This window comes from Bombus affinis, chromosome 6 (assembly GCF_024516045.1).
Source record: "Bombus affinis isolate iyBomAffi1 chromosome 6, iyBomAffi1.2, whole genome shotgun sequence".
NCBI classification, from domain to species: Eukaryota; Metazoa; Arthropoda; class Insecta; order Hymenoptera; family Apidae; genus Bombus; species Bombus affinis.
The window spans coordinates 1,060,080-1,087,131 of record NC_066349.1 but is presented as its reverse complement, the minus strand read 5'-3'; the positions used below and the strand labels follow the sequence as shown (position 1 = coordinate 1,087,131).

Genomic DNA, 27,052 nt, shown 5'->3' with positions numbered 1-27,052 from the left:
TTGTATCTTTTGTAAAAATTTTATTAAAAATTTTCATATACATAGTTCTTAAATGTAATATTATTTTGACATCTACATATAAGATTGATGTAGGAAATGATATATTTTTTTAATAATTTAATCATCAAGTTGACACAAGCAAGCTACTCCTCTTCTAATCCAGTGAGACTCGTCAACGTGTGTTGGTAATAAAATATATAATACAAAATTGGAAGAATGACCAGTAGTAGCCAAAACGCCACGTCTTTCGCTTGTTTTGTATACAGGACAATGATACACGTATTCAATAATAAATTCAGCTTTTATACCAGGTTTCAACCACATTACAGGAAGGAGATCAAACATTATCTTTGGTTCAGATTCATCAATTTCTTGTAACTGCCTATTCCATCTTGCTCCTTCTAAATATAGACCCTAAAAATTCAAATAAATTTTCTTAGAACAATTGTTTATTTATATATATTATTATTATTATATGCCAATTTTATAAATATGTTCTATCAGCAGAAAGAAATATTATACAAAGGTTATTAAATTTGTATTACTCTATTTCTGAGTGATATAATACTTAGCCAAAAGTCTTACCCTTATGTAAACTCCATAAGGTGGTGCTGTTCTTACATGAGTTTCAAACTGAGTTACTTCAAATTGAAAATCTAATCTATCGATTGGAATTTTATTTTTACGGGCATAATTTTGCAAGACACCCGTAAGAAAAGATTGAGTAAAGAAGAAGCCAGATATCCAAAACACAGTTGGTGCATCATGATCTATCCAGTCTTGGAAAAATGCTAATCTGTCTAATAAGTCATTAATATAACTTGCGAGTGATTTTAGCGAAGGATAAGATCTTTTACTCCAAGTAACTGGCACTGTACCAATACTCATACTGAGAAAAACTTCTTCCAACTCAGATGACATTAGAACCAATCCTTTAATGGCTTTTTGTACATCTACTAAAGTAGTTTTAATCGTATCAACGAGGTTATTAAATTTAATGAGTTCTTGACGGAGAACCGTATTCATACTATTTATATAGAGCACTGGATATTTTTTAGAAATTTCTAAAATATCAAATCGCAACGTTAATTTTGATAAAATATCATCGCATAGACCGTAAACCACATCGTCGATATCTCTCTCAACTCCCACACTAGTAATATGTGGTTGAGTTAATAGAGTCCCTTTAAGTAGTTGCAATGATTCCTGATTATCTTTTGTTATATCTGCATTTTCATGTAAACCAAATACTTCTGGGTGTTGGATAATTGGCAGATTACGAATATATTCTAGACAGCCGTGATAATCTGTATTTTCTGGTAGACGATATGTACAACTTGGTGTAAAGCAATACCTGTATTAAAAATATATAAGTACACAAGTTTATACAGGATATCTTATCTATCACGGTGTATATAAAGATTTTAATTGCTCTCAAAAAATTGAATTCAAGTGTGTTGATTGTTCATTTTATATATGTATCTATAGTAAAGGAAAATTGGAAAAAGGAAAAGTAAAGGAACATCGGGTTTACAAAATTTAGCAACCATCTTAGTCCTTTATCTCGAGGGAAAGTAATGGAATCTAACGACTATTTGAGACAACTTGCAACATTGGATCCGACTTTAAAGATCAATCATCGACATTGATAAGTGTAAATGTGAACGAGACAGTTTACTCGAGAAAATCAGAAGCTCTAGAACTACAACGAAACAGACAGTAATAGTCGACAATAAACCAGTAGAATATGTGGAGTAATTAGAAGTTAAGATAGTCTGTACACAATCGCACTCTTGTAGATCTACATCCCTTCCGAATGTACTAAGCGTAATTACACACGTTACAACTTTTTAACGTAACCGTTCAAGTATGTTCGGAATTTGGAGTGGCCATATGGTGCGAATTCTCAACTAATTGGCGATCAGTCAGGTTGCAACTGATCGGTTGATATCACAAACCGTGAACGCTATTAACGCTCAAGGTGGAGGTAGATTAAAGATGCAGAGTAATGTTATGTTTAGTTGATTTATTTGCACTGTTTAGTATAACACGAAGAGAATCACTAGCAAGTTAAGATGTTGACCGATTGAAGATTGAAAAACTAATGTCCTTCGGTGATGGTGCTGTCGCGGAGGAAAACTAGTGATGGAAGTACGGAACAAGCAGATTCGTTGATGGCACTCTTGGTTAGGAAAATGAGGGCAACGATCATTGCTGCTAATTGAATAAGGGAAAGGCTGGTTGGTTGAAAGAATGGGCGCTGGCCGCTCCCAATCGAAGATCGCTCGTGGATGGTATTGTACATGGGCAAAACCCACTATCCCGTGTTTTCTCGGAATGGACTATAACTCAAAGGAATGCTTCAACTTAAAAGATACGTGTGTGATCTTCAGGATCTTCACTATAAAAAATGCTAAAATTTATGATGGAGTCTTAAGATTATTGAAAGTCCGCGATAAGGGTGTTTAGACATCTGGTGGCCATCTTGCCCGAGGGATAAAGTCTGGTTTATGTAGAGAGTCATGGGACGTAACCAACAACCACTCTAAATCCCGAACAACTACTAGAGGTCAAGAAGAGTCTTCCTTAATTTTTTTAAAAGTGGAATATTATACTCTGTTCATTTAGGTAGCTCTTATGAAACTGAATAACATTTAATTAAAGCATTTATCGTTATTCTACATAATTAAAGAGTTATAACAGAAGGAAGATCTTAAAGAGAAACTACGCCAATGCGTTGAAGGGTAATTAAAATAGATGTATTCTGAGGTAAAATTCATTTTATTAAGTATTTGAAATAGTAACCGTTCATTACTAAACACTTGTTTACTCTATGTGTGATGTTCTTCTCTTTGCATCTTTTTCTATTGTAGGTGTTGTACTCATAACTTATGAATGTTTAGAAATGAATGGTCATTATTTTGAATACTTAATAAATTTAATTTTTCTTCAGAATACGTCTATTTTAATTACTCTTTGACGTCTCCATGTAGTTCCCCTTGAGATATTCCTTCTGTCATACATCTTTAATTATGCAGAGTAACGACAAATGTTTCAAGTAAATTTTATTCAGTTTCATAAGATCTAAATGAACAGAATATGGTATTTCATTTTTAAAAAATAAGGAAGGATCTTGTTGACTCCTAGTGGTCATCTCAGAAACATCTCTTGTTCCTCAAATAATTATAAGCAGCTCTCTCGTATCACTGAAATGAAAAAAGCTTAGTCGATATCTGCTATGCTTTCTGTGAAAACGGCTTATAACGCTTTATGTGAATCATTTTGTACTTTTGAAAATAATATCTCACCATTTTAATCTTATCACTGTATGAAAAATTAGAAGCGTTTTTACTAAATAATAAATTAACGGAGGAGCAAGATTTATGCGTTCTTCGAGGACCTAAAGGTGATTTTTGACAAGGTAGGCAAGGGGAAGCTTTGGCAGGTCATGGAGATAAGAGGTATAAGTAAAGGACTCATTGAAAGAATTACAAAAATTTATGAAGAAACCATTTGCGCGTAATAAGGGGAACAATTAACAATAAGCTCTCAGAAGAATTCTAGACACACGAGCGTATCAGACAGGGCTCAGACAGCTCTATGTTCAACGTTACTCATAACGTTTATAGACGATATAGAGAAAGATCTTATTTAGAAGAGGATGGGTAGGAGAGTTGGCAGTGGAAAGCGAAAAGTTTTGGCCATTAGTTATTTTTTTTTATTATTATTATTATTTAATTTGTACTTTACAATTTGTCCAGATGGGCATTCGATAAATTTTTCCAGCTTTATTGCTAATTAACATGTGGATGGCTAGCCCTAGTGGGATACTATCTTTGAATTTGTCTATTTTATTTCTTTAGTGAGATCAGTGAGCTGTTTTCTCTTTAGTCTTCTATTTATGAGAGCAGCCAGCTAGTTTGGATGTGTTGTCGTTCTTCTCTTGTATTTTTTTTTTTGCGTATCTGCCGATTTCTTTTTTGATCGTTGGTATTTTTAGATCCTCGTTTCTGACATATCATGGGGCATTGACTATTGTTCTGAGTATTTTCGATTGTAGCGACTCTAGTTGTCAATTTTTAGTTTGTTTTCCATGTTGAGTTTAGAGTTTCGACTAGTTAGCCAGTGCATCTGTCTTCTTTTTATCCGTATTTTGTCTCTAATTGATTTAGTATGTTGCTTTCATGTAAGTTGTGTGTTAAGTGCAGTCCTAGGCATTTAACTTCCCTTGTTTGTCTTATGTGCGTGCCATTCAATTGGATATTTAGTGGTTTCCGTTTTCGTAGTGTAAATGTAATGTGGTTGCATGTAAATGTAATATGGCTGCATTTACTGGAGTTTGCTTTTATTTGTTCATCTTGTAGCCATTTTTCTATTTTTGTGATATGCTCTTGTAATTATGTGACTGCTGTTTCTGAATTAATGTGCCTGACTAGGTGTGTCCGACTATTGCGTTTAGGATTTTTTTAATGTAAAAGGTTTCTTTGTTATTAGCTTTAGGTTCAAGTTCTATTAGAAACAGTTGCAATGGCTGTTTCATATCGTATCTGGTTATATTATTTATTGTTCTTGCTTGGTGTCCAATTTTTGCTAATTCCTCACATATATTTTTGTGTTTGTCCTTGGGTGTAGCCCTCTAATTACTATTTTGTAGCTATGTTCTGTTTTGAGCTGGAATGATACCCAGTGTTTTTCACCTTTAAAACCCTTAGAGTGCTGAATATTCGCGGCCTATGCGGTCCGTACGGACGGCGCGCGGCTAGCGCTGACGATTTCTATGGACGGAATACTTTTTCGTTAGACTGAACTCTGTTGATTGACTATTCAAAGCGTAAATCGTAATAAGTTATAGTAATTCTTTTGCACGAGATTAAATGATTCAAGAGCGTTATTTTTTAGTATTAATTATTTATTATAAACATTGAAATTTACAATAAACTAGAATTTGGGTAATAAACTAGAAAACAATAAACTAGAAATCTAAATTTAGTAAATATAACACGAGTTAATAATTCAGTTGTGTGTGAAAAATTTCAGAACAATTATCGATACATAATCCGACATCGCATTTTCTGCATTCTCTTATTTTTCATACAAACAACACATTTTCTTCTTGATAATTAGATACGACTGTCCGCGAAACAGGTAGACAACTGTTATAACGAGACATTATTGGCATTTGTTTACTGCCGTTACTAAGGAATGCATTTATATTTATCTCACACAAACGTAATAGTATTACTTCTGCGTAGGTGTTCGGAAAAATTGACAAACGCATATACGCGTCCTTAGTCCATGCCGGGCACTTACAGAAAACGCATATATGTGTCCTTAGTCCACGCCGATAGCTTTCGCCAGACGCATATACGCGCCCATAGTACTCTAAGGGTTAATGCTTGCGTCACCTTTCTAAACATTTCCGGGGTTTTTGTTTGCACTTTTACTTGTTCCGGTTTTAATTACTATACTGAAGTTTTCTTTTCCAGCAGTATTGTTCAATAGTTCAATTGGGAGATCTATTATTTGGGCATCAATTTAGATCGGTGATGGTTTAACTATATGAGTGGTGGCTTTTTCTTTTTGGTCCGGATCTACGTCTTCTATCAGTGAAGTGAATGGATTTTGGTGTGGGATGTCTTGTAGCTACTGTTGTTTCTCCGTACCGGAAATTTTCATAGCGCTTGTGCCTGGTATTATTTACGCTTTTCGTGTGCTGCTCTTACCTTCCAATGTTCATCTTGATGTGATAGTTCGTCATTATAGCTGTTTCTTTCGTGCTTTTGCAACGTTCCCATTTCTTTTACAGGCGAGCTTTCCTGTTCTTTGTTAATTGGTTTAACGTATTTCTGTTTAACGTATTTGTAGCTTTATCTATGTAGTATATTTCACCTTTGTTTGTTATATTGATTTTGTTGTTGCATTTTGGAGCTTTAACCATTTGGCAGTGTTCGTTGTCGTTTTGTCTACCTAAATTCACTGCTTGTCACACTTTCACTGAAGCACAGTTTGTCACGTCTGTTCAGCTCGACTGCTCGGGCAGAACTGGACATTGGTGTATACGAAATAAAATAGACAAACTCGAAGACGGTATCTCGTTGGGGGTAGCCATCCACATGTTATTTAGCAATAAACTTAGAAACATTTACCAAATCTCAAATTGTAAAGTACAAATTAAATAAAAAAAAAGAAGAAAAGATTACTGTATGCAATTTTGTATGTAATTTTTAACAAAGAAAATGAGTTGGAAAATGTGTAAATGATATATATTTGTATGTACGTATAAGATAAAATTTAGTTAAAAGATTTGAAAACTGAAGTCCATTTCATAGATGTAAGATCGAAGTTAATAAACATAATACATATAAATAAGAAATACGCGTATACATTACAAATGATAAAGTATTTAATGTAGTAACGTAAAGAAGTAAATTAATAGATTATGAATTTATCGTATTCTAAATATCTAGATGTATTCATAAAACTTACTGTGAATCGGTAATAACTTCCTCATTGTAGTATTGTTTCAATAATGAATTCATCAAACGTCTATCCTTATCATCAGTTACACGGCCACCGTAATTACATTCACCCGTTAAATAGAGAAGTGCATCAAACGGTACTTGCTCATAATCATTTAAAAAGAGCTAATATATAAGGAAAAGAAACTTCAATATACAGGGTGGTTGGTAATTGGCGGTACAAGCGGAAAGGGGGTGATTCTACGCAAAAAAAGAAGTCGAAAATATAGAATAAAAGTTTTTCGTTTGAGGCTTTGATTTCGAGAAAATCGACTTTAAATTTTCGCTCGGTACGCGTGCACTTTATCAGGTCTTGTTATAACGGATCTCACTGTAGATCGTTGTCTCGATGGATATTATCGCAGTTTAAGTTTGTTTTTGCCGTAATGGAAAATTAGGAATACATAATGAAATAATATGAAGTAATCATATAGTTTATTATTACAAAAATTGCTGAAAATGTTGCCCATTCTACCGAACACATACTTCTGCTCTTCTAATTAAATTTCTATAAACACTTTCTAACACATTGGAAGTGTTTACCAACATAACGTCAATCGAGACAATGATCTACAGTGAGATCCGTTATAACGAGACGTGATAAAGTGCACGCGTACCGAGCAAAAATTCAAAGTCGATTTTCTCGAAAGTAAAGCCTCAAACGAAAAATTTTTATTCTATATTTTCGACTTCTTTTTTCGCGTAGAATCACCCCCTTTCCGCTTGTACCACCAGTTGCCAACCACCCTGTATAAAGCGATACCAACCTGATGGTGCAACCGAAAAGAGTGTGGATCTACATGAAAGAATAAGTTGAAAATGTAAAGCCATATTTTTTCGTATAATATTTGTTATTTCATTTCGTAAGATATTATCATTTCCGAATAAATCAACATTAACGATTTGCCGAATACGCGTACAGTTGCCTATGCACGATCTCACTTCTACTTCCAATGGATATTATTGCAAAGTCTGTGTGGGATTTGCATCCGAACGTTTGATAAAACATTTTGTGCAAAAAGATATTACTGACTTTGAAATGCGCTAAAAAGTACAAAGTATTTTATCTATATTTTATTTAGACACATATTCAATAACGACTAAGATTACTCATTTACTTACCAAACATAGCATATTAAATATATTCCTACCTATTCGAAGGTGGCGCAAAATTAAAAATACAAACAAATATACATTTCTAATTGTAACATCAATAATTGCATTGATTGTATCTTAATTTAGTGACAAGTTTGATGTACATATAATTCCATTAAGCATTAGCGTTTTACGATATTTTGATAACCTTCGATTAGATTGCAATATATGTAATATGCTATGTTTAGCAAGTAAGTGAGTAATTCTAATCGTTATTGAATATGTGTCTAAATAAAGTATAAATAAAATAGAAACTACTTTTTTAATTAAATTTTAGTACATTTCGAAGTCAGTAATATCTTTTTGTACAAAATTTTGTATCAAATGTTCGAATGCAAAAACGATACAAACTTTGAAGTAATATCCATTAGAGATAGGAGTAAGTGAAATGGTGCGTAGGTAAATGTACGCGTACTTGGCGTATATTCAACGTCGATTTATTCGAAAATGAAATCCTACACGAAAAAGTATCGCTTTACATTTTGGACTTATTTTTTCATATAGTCGAACTATTTTTAGTTGTACCACCATGTCAATATCAGCTTGTATGATAATACCACAAAATATAATAATATACACATTTAACATTTAATACAATATTTTATAGTGACGAATAGAAAAACTACTTTATCGATTATTGTTAATTACATACTGTGAATTAATATAAATAAAAATATATAAATATGAATATAAATATGAATAAAAAATGCATAAAGATTGCTTTTTTGCGAGGCATTTACAATTATTATACAATGTTAATTTAATCTTCGAATTGTAAAATGCAAATTGATCCATTATAACAATAATGAATCTCACAAGTGTTTGTCCTTCACAACGAAAAGATTTAGACGTTATACAATAATTTTTTGATCATAACAAGATCATAATTAAAAGAAATATAAAACAAGCGAGTTTATTTAAAATAATACGTAATATATTTGTTTCTGTTCCAAACAGAGCAGAATTTCAACATATGAATTTTACTCTTTTGGATGAAAAATGTTCTATTATACATAAAGAGTAGAGATTTACTTTACATTATCTTACCTGGAGTTGTAACATACTAATGCGGAGATCTGATTCATTAAATTCGTATGGTATATTCCAGCCTAATGGGCCAAAATTACGTCTTTCTTGAACAACAGCATGAAAGAAGCATAGAGCAAAAAGGAGGCTCCTCCATTCACTTATTTTATTGCAACTGTTAAAGAACTTTGTGTCTGATATAGGATCATTCAAATAACTCCTCAGTAGATTATTCTTCAATCCTTTTGGTGGTTCATTAGTCATTTTAACTCCATTTTGTAAAATAGAGATTGGAAAATCCTTCGATGGATAGCTGGTTAACCATAATCGAAATTTGGAATGCGTATTTTCTGGTATAATAATTTCATCGCAAATTCTGTCCAATTCTTTCATCCAAGACACTGCCAAATGGCAATTTTGAAGTACTACCCACTCTCCTCTTTTTATTCCTCTATCTATCATGTTCACTGCTATTGGACCTTGACCTTGTCCCAATGATATAGACATCAAATTCTCTTTTGGTATTCCATAATCTTCTGAAAATCTAATTAAGCCAGCCATTGGATCAGATCCAGGAGAAAGAATAAAAACAAGAGGGGTTACGTTACTAGAATCGCTATAACATGCTTGAAGATCAAATGGTGGTGGTTCTACGAAAGACTGTCCCATGTTATGTATAACAAACATTCGCACAGCAGCCACAATTTTATCTGGTCTTATACATTTAAGTATAATTAGCTTCTTTAAATTTTCTCCCTCATTTTGGAATGGATATGGAAAAGATTCCTCCTGAGGATTAGATGAGTCATAATAAGCCTTCCAATATAACGTTTGTGTTTCAAAAGATTGTTGTAGCTTTCCAAGTTCAGGTAAATTTGTAGCTCTAACTATTTCATTCCAAGATTTATCAGTTAACCAAGGAGTGCCAGGATTAGGGTAAGGATTATCTAGAGCTACGTCACCTGCCAACAAAAATGTCCAAAGTTCTTCGTCTATCTTTTTATCAGCACGTAAAAGACCACCACACAGAACAAAAGAGAATATCAATTTATCCTTTTCAAATAAAGAACGACACACGTTTCTATAAATACTAGCTGTGAAATATGTATTTAAATTTTTTATTCGATTATTTAGATTTTCACTCCTTTCACTGTTTGCTATTGACATTTCATAGAGATGAATGAACCACGGTAAAGAATACTGGTACATAGGATCAATGTTTGCCAATTCGGAAATACAGAAGAACAGAACAGACCCGTGCCTCGAAACAGGTTTATATTCGTTACGAGCATTATCAATTTCTATCGCTGTTTTAGCAGCTACCTCTTGCTTAGCTTCGATGTCTTCCGCCAGTGTTTTCGAAGTTGACAATATTGTAATTGCTGTTTCATCCTCCAAAATATTGCCCTCCGAAGCAGATAAAACTTCTAAAATTTTATCCTCTATTTCCTCCAATATCTTTTTATTCTTTGCACCTTCTATAATCAACTGATTCTTGCGTTCTTCCAGTACGGGTAATTCCTTAGCAACGACTATACCTAGTAACTGATCCTGAAGTCCTTGAGGTGTAATCATAAAATTTAATAATGTTACTTTCACAACTACTTCTGGTAAATAATGCGGATTCCTTAAACGCGTCGTAATATAAAATCGAAAATCAGAATTATATTCAATTATGTTTTCACCAAACTTCATATATAAGATACCACGTTCTTTGTAAATATTTTTAAGAAGCACAGGTTCTAATATCGCATCTATTTCTTCTAAAATATTTTCCAACAAAACAGGTGTGCCAAGCTGTATACAAGTGTCCACTATTTTCACATAATTTGGATCAGAAAGTTTAATAACTGATAAATTATTTTCTTTCTCCATATTTTTTATCCATTTGTTTGCTTGATTTTGCGGGTCGATCATAAGTGGCCATCGATCAGCGTTTTTTACAATTATTCCATTTTCCACAGAAAAGTTATCTGCCGGTAAACCGAAAATGATCCATGCTCTAATTTCTACTTGCTTACCTAAGATATCAATCAAATTAAACTTTCTTCCACATGGAATTGCTGTTTCTACACAAGATTTGTGCCATTCTGCGATTAATTTATTTCTGTACTCTATTGTGAAGGCTCCAAAATATGCGACTACTCCCGAGGACAATAAAACGTCGCCAATAACATTATTAAGGCTTGCACCTAATATCGTAGCTGTTTCTTGCCATCTATTTTTCTCTCCGCTTAAACCACTTAGCAATTTTTCAGCTCTATCTAATTTTTTCTTGCAGTAATCAATTTGATCTTCGAGCTTCTTCTTCTCTCTCATGCACTCGGCAAATTCGTCATTGAGCGATTGTAACTTCTGAGTAACTTCCTGAAGAAGGGCTCTTTTAGCGTTTAAAGCCTCCATTTGTTTAGCAAGGGCGGCTTCAGCTTCTGCCAGCATTGCTTGTTTCGGAGCAACGACTTTAATCACTCGATCATAAACTTCGATCGCTCGTACCCACTTGCAAAGACCTTCACATGCCGTGGAAACCTTTTTAATAGCTTCCGGTTGAAAACCTCTGTCATTTATAAATTTTTCACGAATTATTTTCATGTATGCCGGTGGTATGTTGTCTTTATCAAAGTTTTTCAAACTCTCGAGAAATCTCATATCACCCAATATCCTTATAGAAGCTGGCCAGTAATCTTCCACAACTCGACCAGTTGCTGGATCTTGAACTTTTTCAGGTTTGATTCCTTTTAAAACGCAAATAGCTTCCATTACTAATCTTACGCCCGCTGGTGGACTTTTCATTGATCGCACAATACTAATGTCGGCAGGTTTCAAGGTATCCAGCGCAGTTAAAGCAGCTTCTAATGCAGGTGTAGCTTCGGCTAGGTCGCTTTCGCAATCATCTTTTATAGCCTGTGCAGCAGCTGCAGCTTCGTTTGCTAAAGCTTCTTCTGCGCCTACAATCTCCTTTCTTGCTTCAATGTTGATAGTATCCTGCTCTATTCTAACCATAAGCTTATTGCTTAACTCGGATTGTGCCAGTAATTTAGGTTGCAAGGCTTGAAGTTCCTGTTTCATAACCGCTATTTGTTCTGCTGCGAAATCCAACCTTTCCAATCCCATTTCATACCGCATTTGTTGCTCGGTAATTTCTTTGATTTTTTGATCATATAGCCTGCAAAACGATTTAATAAGTTCTAAGAAACTCGTCGGTGTTATGTAGTATCTTCTACCTTGTGTCTTATAATAATCTTCACTAGCCAATGCGATACTTATATGGAACTTTTTAGACATGTAAACACATTTTTCTCGTAAATCCATACTGATGTTAACATTTTGCAATGATACTCGTGCTACCTTTTCTAGGGCATCTTCAGGCCAAACTGTATACCAATCGATAGTACAGCAGTTTATCAGTGAGGGGAACATTCGCAAGCGATTTCTGAACTTGTCCCCTATTGGAGACATTGTTAAAATCCAGTGAAGGTTTTTTATTATCCTCTCAAGGAATAAGTTGTAAAGAATCATAGGAGTGATTTCAACTTTTCTTCCACCAATGCTATGCATTATATTCGTCATTTTATCTAAAATTTCAGCCTTTTCTTCAGTATCGTATAAATTTGGTACATCGGCAGTGTTTAAAACCATATTTATATCTTCGACGAAAGATTCGTCCTTTATTTGATGATCGCCAAAAATAAATGTAGTAGATTTTCCATCGCACCCGACACGTAGTAACAACTTTTTTAGGTCTTCTCGCCATTCCGAAAATTCGTAAGTCGTAGTAATTTCAATCTGATACATAATATATTCGCACATGTTAGTTGCCAATTTAGCGCACGAACTTCTACCCGATCCACCTATTCCTATTAGAAGAGCATTTCCACTTTCTTGTTGCAATATTCGCGAAGTGCGAGAAACGTGTTCAATAGCATATCTGAATAAAACTAACGACATAGGTGTCTTAGAAAGCATATTGTACTCTGTTAAATAATAATCCATTTTTTGTTGTAAATCTTCAAGATCTACCACTTCATCGTATATTTTCGGTTCAGCATCCGGTTCTATATAATTACCAAAGAAGAGGTCACGCATGTGAGAACTTGTTATTGTTTCTCCTTCTTGTAATAGTCTGTTAAGTACTTTTCCCAGCGGTTGTCGTAACTGATCGTAACAAGTATACTGAACCATTTCAAACAATATTTCTCGATCGTTATCATCGACCAGTCTATCATGGAAAACTCTATACACTTCGTGAACCCATAGTCTAATTAGTTTATCCGGGTCCTTCATTTTAGAGGCTGGTACCAAAAGTATACCCTTAATAACCCGGCTGAAATCACGCAAATTAAAAGTATAATGACTTTTTGCTGGAGTAGGTAGAAAGGTTTTTATCGCGTTGAGAAATATATCCATCGTTGCATTTACAATCATTTTTCCTAATCTTGAAATTTCCGGTACAAATCCCTTTGCAAAGTGTGAATCAAGAATCGAGGAGAAGATTTTGGTCATTGTCACCTCTTCAAAAAAGTCGATACCAATTATATGCATGTGCCGAGTTAATCTGGATGTGACCATGTTGGAACCGCCTCCGGGTGGCAACATAGCACAAATTAGAAACATATCCACTAAGTATAACATTGTCGTATCTTTTAAATCAAACCAGTGCCCATGATCCACCCATTGACGGATGAGTTCAATTGGCGGTTGAGCTCCGTATTGTTCTACCTGCGGCATACTTAGATCGTCAACGAATATTACGCACTTCTTTCCCATTTGTGGGCCATATACACCTTTCCTTCTACGATCTAACTTAGACATCACTATCTCTTGGGTTTGAGCAGCAGTGGTACGAGCACTGAAGTTTACAATATTCTCTATATATTTTTGTCTAGGTAGAAACTGCAAATAATTTAATACAATAACTGATTTGCCGGTGCCAGTTGGCCCAACAAATAAAATAGGTATTGCTCTATGTAGAAGATTTCTGATAAAGAAATACTGAATTACTACTTCAGTCGTTGGGATAATTAATCCATTTGATTTTACATCCGGTAATAAAGACGCCTAAGATACAAAAAAAGATGAATTAGGCACATAAATTGACATTAAATTTGCCTCTTACAGTAAAATCTATTCAGAAATAAATAGAAATTTACAAAGTATTCATTTGGAATGTTATTGTGGATTATATATTTAGAATAACAGTATCATTTTTATTTTAAGCATCAAGAAAAATTATTCTCTATGTTTATAGTAAATATTTTTATAACATTTGATGATCGAATTATGAACTATTTTAATGTGACAAAAGATCATACAAATTTAATAGATCAAATGAAATAATAATAAGTAATAAGATCATAACTATTATTAAAAGAAAAATAATTATTCATATTAAACAATTGTAATATTTTTGAAATTAATAAACTGCTTCATGAATATGACAACATTTCCATGTCAAAACCTTCTAATGTTAAAAATAGTTATTAGACTACATTAATATTTTGTAATTATTTTGGGAAAATAATGCATTTATACTTCAATTCAGTCATTACGAAACACAAAAAGCCTATCTGTATTATGCTTGAGACATTTTACAAATGTAACGTAGTACTGCAAAAAGGAAAGAAGAATTGAAATAATGTTTATTAAAGTATTTAATACTTGTAATGCTGTGTCCATCCATGGTATCCAACATCCATTATTTCTTTTATCGTATATCCAATCGTAAACGGTTCCCTTATCAGGGAAAAGCTGCTGTTTCGTCAATTTAAAAGCTTTTGGTTTAGGATATTCTTCGACATTTCCAAGTGATAATTTTCTTAAATAAACGTCAAAAGCCTTTCTGCTATCGCTCGTTAATGTTGAACACATTCCCCAAATCATACTAAATAATAAAACACATTGAAGCCAAACTGTGCTAACTTGTGTTTCTCCATCCAGCATTGCAGTGAAAAGTTTTGTAAAAGACTAAAATAAATAGTTGTAATAATATATATTAAATCCTGATCTGAATTTCAAGATCTATAAAGTCTAGTCTAATTTTTACCAATTTATACTTTTAGCATTTTAATGCTATTAATATAATTATTGAGATATGTATAATTTTTGTACTGGACTAGGTCGAATGCGTAGTGGAGATGTTTGTATGTGGATATCAGTGTGTGGAGATATGTGTGTGCGCGGCGACTGAGAAACAGACGAATGTAAACAGTTCGGTCGGTTAACAGTCTACAAAAGGTCGGGTATGGAAGAAAGAGCTGAGACGCGTGCAAGTGTGTATCGATGAATATTCTAGAAATCGTTTATAAAATAAATATGTGTCTACGTTAATAGTAATGCCCAGTGTAAATTTAATGTTTCCATAACAATATTTCGGCCATCAAGATCCACAATTCTCAACAATAATAACATATTAGAGATTCGTTATAAGAATAATTAAAGATGGAATTTCAACAAAAAAAGAAGCATGTTTAAAAAAGATGGAGTATTCAATCAATATAATAAATAACTCCTATAACGCACAACGGAACATGTGCAATTCGCTTAAGTTGTAGAACAGTATAACTTTTTTGCTATTTTCAGGCGTTATATCAATCGTTGATCTCAATAAATATTAAACATATTATAAATATATTACATATATATAATGTTACAATTCTGTATATATATTTATTATTTGAGAAGAGGTTAAGAACGCATCTACCATACAATTAATGTAAATAGAAATATATTTCTACTTAAATAGAAATAGAAATAGAAATATATTTCTATATTTTATAATATATGATATATATGAAATATAATAAATATATTATTTAAATAGAAATAGAATTGTAAATAGAAATATATTTCTACTTAAATAGAAATAGAAATAGAAATATATTTCTATATTTTATAATATATGATATATATGAAATATAATAAATATATTATTTAAATAGAAATAGAATTGTAAATAGAAATATATTTCTACTTACTAAGAACATATGAAGATCTGACGCTTCCACAAATGTTTTACAATAATACTGTACAAAATACAGAATTGGCTCTGTCAACCATTCGATCAATTCAATAATTAACTCATATTGTTCGATAAGTAACTTATTTTTAAGGTATGTTTTGTATGAATCAAATAATGCATTCCAACCAAGTTGAGATGGTTCCATATAAATCATGCCACATCTACTGACAGTAGCTGGTGAAGCATGTTCCAAATCGGCTGGTTCAAACATCATATTCATTTTATGTGACATTTGTATAATTTCTCCAGACATCAGACAGAGTTTCTTATTATCATCAAGCACCGTATTCATACTTTCAATCCATATAGCATCAACAGGTCCGTCGAAAACTATCCACTTCCGTTCGGGCGATATAGCTTGTGCAAATTCCCTGAAAATGTTTGCTAAGACACCATCGCTCCATTCGTGCGATACTGGATCAAAACTACCGTATAACTGATCCAAAGTAATAGCCTTTGGATTAATAATCTTATAAATCGTTGAAAATTCTCTCATAGTAGCGCGTCTTTTACCAGCTAACTCGCCCAAAGCTTCGGCCAAAACTTGATACGCTTGGGTTTTTCCGCTTAATGTACGACCTACGATCATCAAACCATGACGTACCAACAACATCTCATAAATTTGGATTATTTTTTCCATGTACCAAGGCGTGGCTTGAAGATTTCGTTTCTTCAAAACAATTCTAATTAACTCTATTAACTCCTCGCGATGAGGTTCTGGTAAACTGGTATCAGGGAAAAGATCTGTGTATATTCCATTAAATAGAGGAATATCTTGAGCCAAAAATTTCGGAAGATTGACGTCAATGATCGCTTGAAGAATCAAAACAGATTCATTTTGCATGGGATATTTCAACTTCAAATTTCCAGCAGCAGTAAGCACGGTTTTTACAGCTCGCATGCCATAATCATAATGATTTTGTGAACTTAATTGTTCAGAACATAATTTATACGTATGAACTATCTTCTCTGCGAGATTCTTGGCGTCTATGAAACCGAAAGAATATAAAGTAATTTCTCCTATCATAGCGTAATCAGGTACCATCATTGCTACTGTACGGAAAAGAACTTTTAAATTATCAGGAAGTTCTTGACGTCCAGCATAACCAGGATTCATCGTTATGATAACATAGTAAGTGGGATTTAATTTAATCTCTGTACCCTCAAACATAAATTTCTCCAATTGTAAACTTATAGCCATCTGAATGGTTAAAATTTGCTGAGCAATCACCGAGAGAACTTCTAGATCTATTCTGTTAAATTCATCAAAACAGGCCCATGCTCCAGATTGTGCAAGCCCTTTAAAAAATTTACCCATTGCTTGAAAATCAAGTCCATCCGAACAATTAAAAACGACACATTGTTTAGCGACAGCTTTTGCAAGATCTTTTGCTGTTTCTGTTTTACCAGTTCCTGCGGGGCCTTCGGGTGAACCACCAAGATTTAATTTTAACGCACTCATTAAAGTTCTGTAGCATCGATCAGTTAATGGTGTTATTACAAGTCTTGAAGTATTCCCAAGGTACTCGAAAGCGTATGCTACAGAGGTCGTAATTATTGTGACCAAAATACTATTGTCCAACCAATAATATCTCAGTTGTGATATCCAATCAAAATCCATAATGTTAGTCACTTGTTTGTCAATGAGCAGTCGTACTACATCTCGAGCATGAACATCTATCACAATCAAAGCATTTATCGTTATTCTCGCGCCCGGCTCCAATCTACCTCTTACTAAAGTGACCGTTTTTTCTATTTGATGATTACACGTCTGTAAATAATCTATCGTAGAATGATTTTCGAATGATTCGCAAACTTCGCTAGTCCAATGTACTTGACTGCAACAAATAACAATTTGACCAGGCCAAGAAAATATCCATTCTTCTCTAACAGTATTGAAATATGCGATAATACTTTCCTCGGCAATGTCTCGAAGGGAAGTTCTCATAAGTTCTTCTACTTGACACAACCATTTTTCAACCATACCTTTTGCATCCGCTGGATAAATCTTCCCACTTAATGGAACATACTCTTCTTCATCCGATAACATTCCAATAATTTCTTCATCTTTAGTAAATCGCAATTTACTAATACCTTCAAAACACTTCTTCAAGTGGGGCTGTACTCTCTGTGGATCCTTAGTTTCAGAGAGTATTTCCAAGAGTTCGTCATTTGACAAAAAGAAAAACCTTGGGAAGAATAAACGTTTCTTCTCTAGATATTCGTTTAAACCTTTCTGTATTTCTTCCAATAATGAGTTACATAATGTTAATTCTTGCAATATATTTAGCATACCTGTAGCATCAAGTACACGATTATGTTCGACAGCGTATGCCATGATCTTACGCCAAATTTTATCCATCCTTCTAAAATGCTTCGCTTCTGTCGGCATTTGACGCATTATATCTTCGCTGCTAAATATCGGTTCTAGATACATCCAAGTTGCTTGACACATTAACCACTGATCAATGATATCCTGCATTTGCAGTAATTTATTTTCCCACGCCTGCATCTCCTCTTCGAAAGCTTTTATAAAGGGAGAACTTCTCATCGTTTGAGCTTTCAAAATATGATCGTCCAATAATTGATGAATATCATCTACAGCGGATAATATATGAACGCCAGTTTCACGATATAGTATGAATTGAAACTTAACATCCGTCCATTCTTCCTTCATTTTTCGTAAATTTTGTTGGAGCGCGTGTTCTTTGATAGCAGCAGACGATATTTCTTCAAGTCTACTTATATGAACTAATAATCCAAGTTCTACCATGTCAAAAAGACAACTTGTGGGCGTTGGTACTATATCGACATTTACTACCTTGCTAATTTGCTTCCAATGTCGGTCCTGTAATCCAGGAGTACAAATAATTTGTAAAAGTGGGATGTATTGTTTGAACTTCTCTACTTTTCCACGAATCATTTCGGTAATTTTTCGCGCACCCGGAATGTCAGTAAGAATACGAGCCAGCCTATATAATGTGCGCCAGATATTATCAGTCTCGTCTTTGATTTCTTCGGCATCGAGATCAACAAATGGACCATTAAACCATCTATCATAATTCTTATGAAAATCTAATACCGTATGCCATAGAGTATCGAGTGCATTGACAACGGTTGACATCGTGGGAACTAATAAGTATGGACTCAATTCCATGTCTAAAAGTCCTTCTTCTTCATTGATCTCTTCAACTTCTATCCTAATCTCTTCCATCCCTTTAGAAAGATGTTCAATTTCCAATACCGCATCTTCCATCTCCTCCATAGTTAGTACAGGTGGATCCTTCTTCTTAAATTGATCGATTGCCAATTTCATGTTATGTATTTTTTGTTCAAAATTATCCCTTCTTATACGCAATACTTCCTCGAGATATTCTTTTCTCATATTTAATCTTGTGTTTGCTAGGTCCATTACGGTTTCCATTTCTTTCGGCCATGTGATGGTGCGAGTATTTAAGTGGATGTCATCATCCGTGGGTGCTTGATAATTAAAAAGGAATAAAATCAATTCTACAGAACGCAATAATTTTCTTCTCAAATTAAACATGGTCGAATCTCGACTCTCGCACAAGTAATTGTACAACTCGACAACATCTTGCGTCTTTTCAGGCATCTTTGAAATATTTTCTGCTATTATATCAAAATTAGAGCACAAATCTCGATTATTGGATCGTAACTCATTTGCAAAGAAATTACAAATAATTGTGCGAAGATCATAAAGGATTTGCCTTAAAGTGTTATTTAAAACGGTGCAGTCAATTTCTACCAAGTTCAGAGGAATCTAAAATTAAAAATATACATAAACTTGATATATTATTGCGAAATATTTATCATTTATACGTTTACCTTGTTACGAAACACTGAAATTTCTTCTCTAAGTTGGTCATAACTTTTTATTTTTTGTTCAAATTCATGTAGATACGGCATGGGTTCAATCTTAAAAAAGTTGTCTAAATTTCGTTTAGCTTGGCCATCGATTATGTACAAAAAATCTTCGTAACATTTCAAATAAATTTGTGGACCCATCGTATGAGCACTGACAACATTTAGTACATCAGTGATTATGCTTAAAACCTACAATATTTGTTTCATGTTACAATGATAAAACTAATAAGAATAGAGCTTGTAAAATATGAAATTAATCATACGATATCAAAAACTACCATAAAATAGCGAGTGGTTTATTATTTTGAAATGTAATAGAATTCTTCATAAAATTCAATTCTTATAGAGATTGTACGTCGCCTCAAGTAATACACTAGTTAAGATATACAGAACGGGAGAGAATGATAGCTCACTTGAAACATTTGTGCGCATTAAATTTCTTATGAGCTGTTATCGAGGTGCCTACCTAACTACCTAAATATATGTTATGACATTAGGAAGTGATCTTATCTCTTCGAATTGGAACAGATCTGTTAATTTGTGTTATATCTGACTTTAACATACGAATAAAATCAGTTTAAGGATTAATGAAACTTCAAATATTTTTTTCTAACAGAGAGGATTATTTGCGACCTAGTTCCTAGATATAGTTCCTTTGAAACTTTTGTTCCTCGTGATGAGTACTAAAAATTTGTCTGTGAAAATCATGCTCAAGATCAATTTTTCCAATTCAATTTCTCTACGGATCCGAAGATGCAGGATCACCTCCAAAAGCCATGGCAAACAGTTTCCTGGCACTCTGTAGATTCCTAGGTAACGTCGTATTATATTTTTATCGTTTTCTTTTTTAAATGGGTCAAGAAAAAGTTTTGAATAAAAACGTATTGCTCTACCGAATGCAAAAGTTGATATGTGGCGGATGGTGCGAAAGAACGCTACAAGCTCGTAGTGTTTTGAAAATGTCTGAACGTCAGCTACAAGGATATGTAATAAAAAATGGAAGTATCCATTTAAAAATTTGAATGTCACCTTTACAGAACATTTCAAGATCATCGCGAGATCAAATAGATAAAAGTATAGTATGTCTCCCTCGATACTATAAAATATGTGTTTTTGTGTAAAACATTTTTTCGTATCATTCATATTCTTTCAGATATTTGAGATATTGAGATATTTGAGATTTCAGATATTTGATTTCCCACTTAAACAGGAAATATTGTATATTTAGAAATAAACAGAAATGTTGAGTGAACTATCACTTAATCTCGCATATCTGACTGGTTTTTGGGCTATCACTTAGTGCAGCAATATACCTGACTGGTTTTTTACCCGCATAATTTTTCTTCTTTCTACCCTTGCTTTAAGTACGTATAACGTAGTATAATATGTAAGAAAAATACTGTGCATAAATATTATGATTCAATTACTTAATTAAAGCATATGGAATATAGCGAAAGAATTTTAGTATTAATTAATATTAAGACATTTTCCATTTTTTTCAGCCTAATATATGTAATATTTATTTAATTATTCCATAAATAATAGTTCTACTTACTTATTCGATTTAAAAATCATTTCATTTATTTTTGCATGAATACCTTTCAGACATTAAATTTAAAATAGAATTAATTGTATAGATAAGCTTAAAAACAATTACATACAAAATTAATTAATAAAACAAAGCAATATGTATAACACAAAATTATATAAAGATTAGAATGTTTAATATTAAAAAGATCAAAAATTACAACACTTCCTTTACCGATTCTTCATATCGTGATACAGAGAATAAGAACTCCTGCTTCTTCAATTCAGGAAATAAAATCGTTTCAATTTTTGGAATCATTGCCCCAACTTCAATAACTTTATCAAAACATTCTGAAATAATTGCACGTACTTCTAAAATACTCGGTTTACAATTTAATTTAATTGTACCAAGTTCTGCCTCTACTGTTATTGTTATAAAGGGAGTTCTAAAATGTAACTTTAATGATCATTATGTATAGAAATTATCAAAACTAATATGAATATATTATTATATTAATAAATCACTTACTTGTAAAACATTAGATCCTCAAAATCACCCTTAAAATAATTTCCGTCACTGTATTTCATAAAAAAATCTCTAATATTATTCAACGTTTTCATCACCATCATTCGCAATTGTAAAGATAAAAGAGTATTTACACTTCTAAAATATTTTTCAATCAGTGATATAGATGCATTATAATGTTTCTCAATAAAACGAGACCAAGCGTATTTCTTCTCTAAAAAAAATTCAGCAACGTCAGCCAGCCAATACTTAACAAGTTGATCTATAGCTTTATTACATAATAAATTCATTTTAGGCTGTATTTCATTTGCTGAAATGGGGATAGTTCCTAAATCTTCAAGCTTAACGATCGTTAAGTCATAATATCTGAAAAAATAAATTATTTTCATACACATTGATTTTTAAGCTTGAAGCATACAGCTTCAAAAATAAATCTTTTAGAAATTTTCAACAGATTAAATCTTTCTCAAACGCACGTATGATTATCTCGATTTTTTAAAATGATACTACGTATTTTTGATTTCATACTGTTGTACCTGATGGCATGACGAATTCATCTACCTATCGTAATATGACCTTGAAATGATTTTTCGAAATAACGGCAAAAAGCAATATGACCTTGACTTTTTGTTAAAAAAATAATCTTACGAAAATGTCTTACATTACCATTTATAGTCGATTGAAAGCTAATTAACTTTTACTAAAAACATTCTTTGTCAAGTTATTATCTCGAAAACCGTGGTGTCAGTTACGCATTGCATCCTATATTTCGACAAGAATTTTGTTGCTGACCATAGATTAACTAATAACATACTTATTTTGTTTACCACTCCTTATAACGATTTAATAAAATTTAATTAAATGTAAGAAAATTAGACTGCTCAAATTGAAAAAAGTTGCACGAACAATAATACATATTTAGATACTCGTTGAAATTACAGGAATAATTTAATATTTTTTAAAATTGTTTAGCCAACTTAACTACGATAGTGCATAATTCCTTGTATGGTTTGTTTAATTCTCCATCAAATTGATTTTAATTAATTTGTCGCAGTGAAAAGTGAAGAAATGGATAAACGAGATCGAACGGGTGTCACTTTTGCTATTAACAAGTAACATCGTTCAAATGAGACATACCGATTATGATAACACTGTGAATATCATAGTGTGGTAAAAAATATTCGACACATATATATTTACATTGCCGATCATACATATATATATATATATTTATGTTAAGAATTTGCTGAATTTGTTAAGAAAATTATTTTTTGAATATTTAAAACAAAATATATTTTCAATAAAAAGTATTTCTACATATTTCGATTAGAGTGTATTAGAAATATAGTAAACATTTATATTCAATACCCAACGAAGATTGCTATGTTCCAATAGAATTAAAAACTTATTATAGTCACTGCTTTTAATTTTTACAATTATCTACGAAGTCTTATACAAAATTGTTACATTATAAAATATTATGTTTGCAATACTTACTTGGTAAAATATAAACTTTGAATATTTCTCAATATTTCATTTCCGATAAATAAATTATGATGCATAAAATGGCCTGCCATTAATTTAGATTGATGCCACGGAACAGGCGCCCGTATAATTAAAATTGGATGTTCCTGGCGCAAAGGTTTTATAAGAAATTGTTTATAAGTATCAATAATTTCTAGTTGTAATTCCATTATTAGTTCATCAAAACTACAAATAAAAATTTTTCTTCTAAAATTATTGTTATGTATGGAAACGGACATATTAATTAGAAATTGTATAAACCAACTCTTCTAATTTTCGCAATCTATCAGAAATACGTTCTTTTGCTGCTTCAAGATAAGTATTATCATAATAATTTAAATCGCTATCATTCATACAATAGTTTTTAAAATATATTGGTTTGCTATGAATCTTTTCCTTAATAAGTTCCTCAGGTTTCTTATTACTTTCTTTCAATATATCTTCTATTTTCTCTTCTAATGATTTTGGGATTTCAGCTTCAGTTATTTGAAACATCTGTAAATTTAATTTGATAATATTAACTAAGTATTACTAAATACTAATTAAATGCAGTATTTTCAAAACTACTTGCCTAATCATGTTGATTGATAAAAAAACATATCCTATCATAAAACCAAGAACAACAAAAATTAATTTAAGGTTTTCTTTACTAATTATTGAAATAGAAAATCAATGATAATATCGCTGTGACTCAGCAAAGTTTTCTACACGAACTCATAACAATTTGATTGGCATTGTAAACCTCAAATTTTACCAACGACATTAAATGCGTAATCATACCATGGAATTTTCAAGAAAATTAATGTCTTTTTGAGCCCTCCAGTTTACTTAAACTCTTTTTGAACTTTGAATAGGTCAAGTAGGTAATAGACGGAAGGTACGAGATCGGAATTATACAGAGGATGAGTCAATATCTCAAACTTGAATTTAAGGAACCGTCGATTTACAAGATTAAACGAAAGATATTACATGCGTAATTTAATGTTCAGCTAAAAATCTTTTTCTTCTGAGGGCACAAAAAAACTTATGTAACGATAGAACAAGTATTTTCATGTTCATAGAAAATAAGGAGATTGTGTATATCGAAAAAGTTATCTATGTTGAAATAAAACTTATAGCTGCGTTACGGATAATTATTGATTCACCTTCATATGAAACACGAACACACATTGTGACAAAGATGCTCTACCTCATACACAGAATTTCAATCAACGGAAATTCAAACCTTACAATTGACATAATAAATAAAGTTATGTGTAATTTGTTTTAAATTATGTTAAATATATTTAACATTATGTTTAAAATATTCTTGTGTAAAGAGAGACCTTTGCAATTTAATTTACATATTAATAAAAATTAACAATACGTTACCTTTTCTTCTGTTAACATTTTGTTTTCTTGCTTGCTTGTTTTTAATATTTTATTCTTACATCTTTTATTTGCTTTCTCTTTTTGGATTGTTCTCCACAACCATGTACCATCTGCTAAATCTTTCAAGCTAATCATATTATTTGATAAAGACTTTACAAACTGTGGTGATGTTTCTTTTTGCACATTTTTATATTTTTTTATATATTCTGCTGATGAGTTAGTAAACTTCTATCCAGAAATAAAGAAATTATGTTGTAAATTAAATTATGTTCCAAATTGTTTGTATGATATGTATGTTTGTAAACATGTTCATACAGTTAATTGAATGTATAGTGTAATTCTACCCATAAAAAATTATATAAAAACCTTAGTTTTTAATTCTCTATAATACTTAAAAATCAATATTAGATTGCACCTGCCTCCTTATTATTTTATAAATTATTTAAATATATGTATAATATATTCAATGCAAATTTACAATCTCATACTAAATTTCATTATCACATTTTAATATTTCATTAATATCACTTCATTTTAAAAATTTAATTTTAGGAAACTTTATCGCTAATATTAACATAAAGTAAATACAAGAATTTATCCTAAATATACTTTTAATTATGCACAAATATTAAATATACCACAAAAATATAAATAAAGATTATATATATATAATACACTGCAGTCTTAATAATGTAAAATTATAAAAAAATAATTCATAATTATAGTAAAATTATGATATTTATCTATTGTTATATATTGTTTCTCATATGTAAATCTTAATAGAAAATATATAATTATTGTTTTTTGAATGTATTACCTTCATTTAAACAATTATATGTTAGATGTGTTCACTATCTTGAAGAAGTTATTTTAATTGTAAATAGAAGGGTAACTATGGTAACCATAACGAGTTAATACTCATTAAATCTACCATTATATACATAATGAGTACCAAAATTACCTTAGAATAAATAAGTAAAATGTGATACAAAATCAAAATAAGTGTAAATTCACCATTAGTATGAGGTACTGGAGTGTAAAAGAAAATAAAGAACCTGGAAACATTCGAAGCCTGTAGAATCTTAAGCAATTAGAAGTAGGATAGTTGATAAGGAAACTGGAGAACAAGGTAATAAAAACGAAGTTCTCTGATAACATAGTTTAAAAATACTGTAAGGCATTTTGTAAAGGATATGGATCTCCCTTATAGTTATTAGGGGGAGGGGTACAAAAAGCAAATAAAATGTAGTAAATAAATAAATAAAATTAAAAAATTATATATCATTTGAATTGGTCTAAGTGAAAAAGCAAACTACAATTTTATTGTATATAAAATAACCCCAACAAAAATAAACTTAAAGAAATTTAGAGCTGTAAAAACAAAGATATCATTTATTTAACATGATAAAATTAAAAGATTGAAATTACAAAATATTTAAGGGAAAAGTTTACACATATAAAAATAGATAGGTTAACAATATTTATTAAATTTAATCAATTGAAACATAGTATATTCTGATCAATAATAATTCAAATATAGATATTAAAAATATTAATTTTTGTCCCTTATTCTTGATGTTTAATATTTTCAACACTTGTCTTTAATACGATACATTGTAATCCAATAAAATAACAACAAAATTAAACAGAAATTTAATAAAAATGCTTATTACAAACAATAATAAGGCAAATATTCTTGTGCTTATATTCTCCCTGTCGTTCATTTGCTATACATGACAAAATGAAAGTTAAAATAGCTTTAAAGCTATCTTTAATTTATACACTGAATATTCCTAATAATCAATATAATAATAATCAATATATGGAAATATGCATTTCTATTTAAAAAAAGATACATTTGCATTTGTAAGTAACACTTATCAAAAAAGTAATGTAAAACATTAAACCTCCTTACATCGTTCATTTTTCTCATCTAACATATTTTTGTACTATTTTTGTACAAAAGTTTGTACTACTACAAACAAATATTTTGTAACTTTGAGGGATGCCATACTAACTAGGTTATGTTTACATCAATCATTGTTGCCACATCTGTTATATTTGTGTTTAGCATCAGTTAACTAAGTCAACTGTAGCTCATTATAATCACATGGATTATCTTCAGCATCCATAACTCAACAAGCACATTGTAATTCATATAATATTATACGTATTTATAATAAACAGTCGTTTATTGACTTAAAGATAGTACCGTCAATCGCGTCACGGATTATACATTCTCATTTTCATTTTACACATGTACATATGTACACACGCGTCTCTGTTTAAACAGGAACAAGATATTAGATTTTGATGATTAAATCATACATATGTATGTAAGTACGTACTTTCACACATATATGTATATATATTCACTTATGTTATATTCTTTTTTTTTTTTTTTTTTTAATTAAAATGTTGAGAATTATAATATAATCCTATTTTTAATCATAAGAACATATAAATTCATGTAACATACTTTTTACTACGTAAGTTTTATTG

General features: G+C 31.5%; 1 protein-coding gene across 8 annotated transcripts; it reads right to left on the bottom strand.

The window, feature by feature from the left end:
* On the bottom strand, positions 1 to 27,052 carry LOC126917226 (dynein axonemal heavy chain 3). Of its 8 annotated transcripts, XM_050723872.1 has the most exons (14): positions 26,899 to 27,052; positions 25,368 to 26,831; positions 24,551 to 24,778; positions 23,445 to 23,674; positions 23,153 to 23,365; positions 21,659 to 22,021; positions 21,365 to 21,575; positions 19,564 to 19,791; positions 15,674 to 19,498; positions 14,358 to 14,663; positions 8,721 to 13,757; positions 6,487 to 6,644; positions 586 to 1,354; positions 1 to 414 (listed from the first exon to the last, which is right to left on the bottom strand). In XM_050723872.1, exons 2-14 carry the CDS (start codon positions 25,371 to 25,373, stop codon positions 118 to 120), a joined length of 11,871 nt encoding a protein of 3,956 aa, XP_050579829.1. In that variant the 5' UTR covers positions 25,374 to 26,831; positions 26,899 to 27,052; the 3' UTR covers positions 1 to 117. The 8 variants fall into 8 exon arrangements, with proteins under 8 accessions (XP_050579829.1, XP_050579831.1, XP_050579832.1 ...); XM_050723876.1 differs by lacking the exons at positions 1 to 414; positions 586 to 1,354 and adding an exon at positions 1,361 to 3,206; XM_050723874.1 differs by lacking the exons at positions 24,551 to 24,778; positions 25,368 to 26,831; positions 26,899 to 27,052 and adding an exon at positions 23,960 to 24,510.